Raw genomic sequence first — 7,327 nt, 5'->3', positions numbered from 1 at the left:
GTTGTCAAACCAGTCCGATATCATTCCTGCATCAGGCACAGCACACAGTGCCCTGGGCCAAACAGCCTGTTGCCTATTTTGAACTAACACCCAATGATGGGAATGTTTGCATTTGATTTCTCTCTACCCGCATACCAGCATTCAGGGTGTCAATGCAGCTTAAATCACTATACAGGCAAATGTTTTATTTATTTAACTAGTCAAGTCAGTTAAGAACAATTCTTATTTACAATGACGGCCTGCCCAGGCCAAAGCCTAAACCGGACGATGCTGGGCCAATTGTGCACCGCCCTATGGAACTCCCAATCATAGTCAGATGTGATACAGCCTGGAATCGAACCAGGGTCTGTAGTGACGCCTCTAGCCCTTGAAATGCAGTGCCTTAAACCGCTGCGCCACTCGGGAGCCCGAATAATAGGTTTCCGACCCACAACTTTTAGTGAAGGGATAGCCAAAATGAGATTATACAGACTGTCAAATGGTTTTTTGCAAATGGAAATCATAACACCAATGCCAAATGTTTATTAGTCAATGTCGTCGCCGTTTTTAATCTTGTCCTCATGCAGAAACCAAAAGGTGTGGCACCACACAACCACACCAGCTTTAGTTTAATGTAAAGGAATGTGACAACAGATTCAGAGAAAACTCTCAGATTCAGAGAACTCTCAAGCCAACCTAATCAGAGGAAGGGGGAGGGGGACTCACATGGAACATGTTACTCAAGTTCCATAATCTTTCCCTCCTTTCTTATCTCACTGTTATCAACTGAAAAAATTATAACTTCACAATTTAGTATGACATCTAATATTTCCACTGACACTTCATGGCATACTGCATGAGATGAAATGCTACAATGAAATAAGTCATGAATCTTTCTTCATAGCCTACACTCATGAGGTTCAGCTAGAAATGGACAAACATTGACAAAATGGCACTTAACTGTAGTATAGTAGAAAAAAGGTAAACAATGCATATGTGTCAATGCTAATTGATAACCATAACGTTTTAAGGGGAAATAGCAGACTAGGGAGAACTAATAACTAATTTCACACATTTTAAGTCAACACTCAAAGGCTGGTTTAATTAGGTACAGAGGTGCTTGTCTGCCTGACACATCCTCTGCCTTTGACCACTGAAGATGTGCCCAAGGTATATTAACTTAAATTAAGAAAAAAGCGTAAACGGCATGAATTAAAGGATTTGGCATTTGGAATGGCAAATTAATTTGGTAAAAAGTATATGTTGGTCTCGCCGTCAACAACACAAGCGCCATCCCCTAACAAAAAAAAAGATTGCAGTCTGAGTGAAGTATGAGGCAAATACTGCGTCCAAAATAAGTTTTTTTTTTACTGCAGTAATTTTGGTGTACAACTGCAGTAGACTGCAGCTATTCTGCAAATACTGCGTCAAAAAAATGCCACAGTCGACTGCAGTTACTGCACTTTCAAAACTCAATACAAAAAGTGTCTCGGGTGACTGTTTGCGTTGGCTGTCCTCTCCAATGATGAATGCGCGAAAGTTGCGCTGATTCAACTGGGCGTGTGTCTTTTCCATGTCTCGACAAGGCATGTTCTAGGTTCGGGACGGCTGCATTTACTTTCAATTCTCAGGTAAGGCAAGCCATACAACGAGTGACTGCTCTAGTTGACCAGCTCGACTTCATTATTTACATGATTATTAAAATGGAACATTTCGACGACACCGAGGCCACCGCAGGTGAGTTAGCCCACGCACACCTTGAACTGTCAAGCATGTTATATTCATTGCCATACCTCGTTATGTTCCTTGACAATTTTCTAGTGTTTTAATAGTAATTCCAAGTGTTTGACTGACTAAAAGTTTAATCGGCACAGGTAAACATCTGAATATCCTGTCACTAACCTACACATGACTGAAGCAATGGCTCCTTCAAAACGCCAAACTGTCGTAAAATGTTTGATCCTAGACAGCCTCATTAGATTTGATGAATTAAACAGGCTAAAATCCTTAATATATGTAACTAGTATAGTCATTGCATTGATCATGCCAGATGGAATTACTTACTGCTTCAAGAGAACGTTTAATACTGTAGGCCTACATGTATTTGATAACAGCAAAGAACCATGATATTGTTGTATTGCAATAGTGGCAACCACAGTGTGTGCACTAATGATACAAATATCCACCTAGGACTGTAATAAATGTACAACAGTAGTTTACCTCTCTCACAGAGTCCTTTCCAAGTGTTACATGTTGCCCACACAGCTAGAAACCTTGCCTGAGATGTGCCAACAGATTTCAGTCATTGTTTCTGGTAGTGTGCGTAGCAGGTCCATCAACAGGTGTCAAGGCCTCCGGTTTTAAGTTGGAGAATGGAGACAAAGTCCACATAACCTGAGGAGTTTGAGTGTGATTGAGCCGGTTACCCAGACACAGAATAAACCTAGTTCTAGACTAAAAAGCATTGTCAATGGAGAATGTTTTAATCCATGACTAGGCTTTGTCTAGGAAACCAGTCTTTTACTGTGTTTTTAAGACTCATACATACCTGTTGTAGCCAGGGGGCAGTAGCGTGTCTCAATCAAATAAAAATGTAAATAAAAAACTGACATAACGTGCAGTCTCAGTGGGAGAAACTCAATTGCATACTCTACACATCCTCTCCCCAAAACCCATTGGAGGGGGAAGGTCAGACGGATCTCTGTCTTCCTCATCCAATGGGTTTTGAGGAGAGAGGAAGCGAGAAATACACAATTGACATTCTCCCACAGTAGGTTGCCAAGGGTTTGTTTCTCCCCCTGATGTTGCAACATGCAAGCAAACCATCACTACAGGATCATCTCAATTGCGTACTCCTCGTGTCCTCTCTCCTCGCTTCCTTCTCAAAACCCATTGGATTAGAGAGCCAGAGGTCCCTCCCCTCTGACCTTCTCTTCTAATGGGTTTTGAGAAGGAGGCGAGGAGAGAGTATGCAATTGAGACAATTCCAATGTCTGGTATGTTGGTGAACCAGCTCTACTGAAGCACTCAACCCTCTTCCCTGTGGGGTTTAATGAGGAAGGAGTTAAATGGGTTAATGTACTTTCCCAGATGACCGCAACCCAGCATGACTCACTTTTATATTTGATAAGTTTGCCATGAACTCATCGCAAGGTTGCTCCCTCTCAACATTCTCATGAAAACCAAATGAGTAAATACAACTTGAGACAGATTTGAGGCTGTTAATCTGGAGATGGACAATGAGTTGTTTTTTTTAGCAAAAAAAATCTATTTGGCTGACAATTTAGTGTAGGATACTGTAGAAAAAGATTAAGGACACCTGCTCTTTCCATTACATAGATTGTGTGTGCCATTCAGGAGGGTGAAAGATGTAAGTGCCTTTGAACAGGGTTTGGTAGTAGGTGCACCGGTTTGTGACAAGAACTGCCACGCTGCTGGGGGTTTTCCCGCACTCAAACAGTTTCCTGTGTGAATCAAAAATGGTCCACCGCCCAAAGAACATCCATCCAACTTGACACAACTGTGGGAAGCATTTCAGGTCAACATGGGCCAGCATTCCTGTTGAGCGCTTGACACCTTGTCGAGTTCATGCCCCGTAAAAATGTAGGATGTTCTGAAGAAGAAAAAATGGAAGGGGGTGAAACTCAATATTAGAAGGTGTCCTTAAAAAAAATGTGTACACTTTTCTTCTCCATTATCATGAACGTTGAAGGGGAAAAAAAGTGAGCAGATTTCACTGTTCAAACAAGGAAAAATGTGCTAGTTTTTTAGTCATTTCAATCCATAATGATTTGAGTACCATTTCACCTCTGTGCCCAACAAGACTTCGTATACGCATAGCAGTTGCAAGCCCTACAGTGAAAACAGGTTACACTTGTAACGAACTGGTGATACTCATTTGGTACATTTGCCTTGTAATGCAAATATTGATCAGGAGTCAAGCATGTCTGGTAAATGTCTCATAACCGCTTAGTTAGAACAAACACACGTGTGAACAGAGATTACAATTAGACTAGGCCTACATAAAACGTGGCTTTGTAACATTTGCCACTTCCTGTTAACCTGGTCGGTGTTACAGGATTATGAGGGGGCGCATTAAGCAGGGGCACAACGTTGCGGAATGTTCAGATAGCCTTATGTTATTTAGAGCAAACGGAATCTTTTCTTCAACGTTTGCCTAGTGAACATGACTGAGGTCTTAACTTGTAGGCTAAAACATGGAATTGGCCCTTGGATAGTACTGTGTGTTGGAGACGGCCTTCCTCCATTCCACATTGTGGTGCAGGCAAAACCAGGGCATCAACAGAATGCTGCAATAAGCATACACATGTCCTCTCTCTCTACAGGTAAGTGGGGAATCCCACCCAGACCAACCCTTTTCCCTGACAAGAGACTGAAAAGATGGAATGCAGCACAACATGTTCTCAGTGTAGTGTATGGTTGACTTTATACTGACATATTTAATACTTGTGCTTTGATTGTCAACTCGTTCTGCAATACGATTTTCCAGTCACGTGTCGTACAATACCTGTAACTCGCTGAATAAACACTAAGCCAATTCCTAGGAGTCTGAATCTCGTTTGATTCTTTTCGAGGGGAGCTACAGTAATAGCACCCAAATGCACCTCAAAATATTTAGGCTAGTTGTGTGCCTTGCATCATGTTTTAGTCTCGATAGAAATGTGATATCGAACCCGGGCCTGAAGTTAGGATACAAGTGACGCAACAGAATTGGACATATGTTTAATGAATAAAACACATGCAAATATCGCTTTGAGATGGTAAAAGCAAAACGTTTATTCAGTTCATGATACAAGAGTCTCACAGTAAGCGCCAAAACACACACGTCTTTGATTTTGTAGGCCGCATACAGACCCTGGATCGCGGAACGGTTCAAACGTGACTCGATTTCAGTTCGTTTTGCGCTTACAGCATATAGCACAAATCAGTATACAGCAAATCACCAATATGCACTCACTATCTGTTCCGATGGTGTACGTGTTCTAATTTGATATTCAATATGTCCACAAGGTGATCATATTATCAGACAAAAGGATATATACACATCCCTTAGTTCTGGGAGTTTTTTTTTTTTTTACCGATCCTCCTCCACTGTCATTAATTTAAAAAGAGCAGGGATTCCCCGTTAATCGACAAGTCCCTGACAATAATCCTTAAAATGGCACAAATCTCATCCAGAACATTTTTACACGTCTTGACGTGTATAGAAGAGTCTCCGGGGCAGATGCCACCAACTCGGACAAAGCACGCCAACGCCATCGGACTTGGATAAAGAAGCTCGGTCAATGGGGGAAAAATTTAAAATACGACAGGATCATAATTAAACATTTAATGTCGATCAAACTGGGAACAGTGTCTGATTTACTCTTTCCACCTTTGAAATAAACAATTATTAGCGCCGTGTCCATTTGCAGCACAATGTGTAAGTCTCCCAAATGGCACCCTATTCCCTACATAGTGCACACATTTCCCCCCAGAGCACTATGGGTCCTGGTCAAAAGTAGTGCACTACATAGGGAATAGGGTGCAATTTGGGAGGTGTACTATGTCCAAAAGTCCCTATAGTCTCCTGTAACCCCTTTTGATACATGCATCTCTATTACAGTAAGACGTCTGATAAGTGTGTACTCTATTCCCACTATTGTGATCATTATTCAATATGATGATAAAATGACTCAACTGGCCACGGAACAGTGAACCCTATCAACACAGCTGTCTGAGTCAATAGGTCCCTTTTGAGTAGAATGAAATCATGTTCTCACTTTCCCTGTTAATTCAGTGGATGACTGAAACTTCCCTCCACACTCTCATGCATGTCTACCCTGGGAATGTTTACTCATGTGACATAACCCTCTCGGTCAGAGAGGAGTTGTGTGTGTGTGTGAGAGAGAGACAGAATGCATTTTTATTATGAAATGTACAGAAAACAAGATTTTGCAACAAAAATCAGCTTCTATTTCTAGGAATTCAGTTAGGTCCCTCCTTGTTTTGTCCTGTTTGGTTCCAAGTGAATACAGCCCTGCCAAGACCACCACAATCTTATGTTTGGCACAGAGGTGCAATATACATGCATTCAATTCTTACTGGTCAACTTGTCTTAGCGCTGAGAGCATGTACACAGATGAGACTATCAAATACTGGATGGAACATACAACCAAATATATTAGGGCAATATTTACAAAAAGCATTTTGATCATCCACAAAACAAAATGGATGGAGTTCAGTGGCTTGGGCTCTCGTTGACTCACGAGTTTCACAGAGAGGATAGAAATTCAGCCCACAAGAGAGCACAGTCAGTAAGCATGCACGTAAAACACTTAACCATGGCAGTATGTCCCATAAAACCCCATTTCCACCTCTCAAGTCTTCATTCCAAGTAGGGAAATGCCCCTTTAGAAAGACACAGGGAAAAATACACACATATGGAAACAGCATACAGCCAGCAACAAGTCAGAAGTCCACATACGATCACCATCCACTTCTGGACTGGAAAGCATTAAAACACAAAGCCAAAAGACCCAGCATCCTGATATAGTAGGTTCTCCCCCCCCCCCCTGTGAATAAAATGCTAAAATATGTCTTTTCAAAAGGAGTATTATATGCAACGCAGCACGTATGACTGGGCCTGTCACGTTGTTCATCCTAGATGCGCAGCACAATACGAGGACGGGAGAACTGGAGCCTGGGAGTGCAAAAAAAGCGTCGGCCATCTTGGCTCAAAGACGTACAATGGGAGGCCATTTCGGCTCCAAATACAGGCACATCCCATAGACAGCGATAGATAGAGAGACGGAGATTGCACAGTTATACAGTATATCCAGCAAAGGATTGATTCACCATGATGAGCATGATCCACAGACGGACGGAAACACCAGAAAACGACAACTACAGCAAAACAGAAACGCCTTCATCCCCCCCTATCATCTTCAACAGTTAAAAGCCAGCAAGAGGATAAATATCACAAGGCATCTCCTTTGAGTCTTCTTGGCTGTTGCGCCAATTGAAAGAAGACAACCAAAATGGAAAAAAAGGGAATGATAAAAGAGTGTGCTCTCAGCCGCACGCTTTCCCGAACTCCCGGTCAACTGGACATGCTGGAGAATCCCACCGCCAACGACTAGGTGACATTGTCCCAAGGCTCTTGGTCAATAAAGTGATGGGAGTTTTTACAAATACAGCAACGATGAGTAAAAAAGAAAAGGAACAAGTCATGGATGGATAACTTAGGGAGCCTGGGTCACTGCCTGTAATAGGTACCTGGAAGAGACAGACATAAAAAAAAAAAGACGGCAGACATAAGCTTAAACTTTTCATTGAAACCACAACT

At 42.0% G+C, this 7,327-nt stretch overlaps 1 protein-coding gene and 1 long non-coding RNA gene across 4 annotated transcripts in view; one reads left to right on the top strand and one right to left on the bottom strand.

Annotated features, from left to right (window-relative positions):
* The first annotated feature begins 1,611 nt into the window (after nucleotides 1-1,611).
* On the top strand, nucleotides 1,612-5,191 carry LOC135564315 (uncharacterized). The gene is made up of 2 exons (XR_010460909.1): nucleotides 1,612-1,716; nucleotides 4,326-5,191. It is a non-coding gene; the product is annotated as an uncharacterized LOC135564315 (long non-coding RNA).
* Nucleotides 4,752-7,327, bottom strand: part of LOC115108075 (coiled-coil domain-containing protein 50-like) — a 33,994-nt gene continuing 31,418 nt past the window's right edge. For 2 of the 3 annotated variants that reach the window (XM_029632017.2, XM_029632019.2), the window contains one exon: nucleotides 4,752-7,257. In XM_029632017.2, coding sequence (XP_029487877.1) covers nucleotides 7,238-7,257 — 20 coding nt within the window. In that variant the 3' untranslated portion in view covers nucleotides 4,752-7,237. The remainder of the gene's footprint in view (nucleotides 7,258-7,327) is intronic. The other variant, XM_029632018.2, reaches the window with a different exon arrangement.

The sequence above is a fragment of the Oncorhynchus nerka genome, linkage group LG24 (assembly GCF_034236695.1).
Source record: "Oncorhynchus nerka isolate Pitt River linkage group LG24, Oner_Uvic_2.0, whole genome shotgun sequence".
In the NCBI taxonomy this organism is placed as follows: Eukaryota; Metazoa; Chordata; class Actinopteri; order Salmoniformes; family Salmonidae; genus Oncorhynchus; species Oncorhynchus nerka.
The sequence above is the reverse complement of the archived record's forward strand: the minus strand, read 5'-3'. Positions and strand labels throughout refer to the sequence as shown.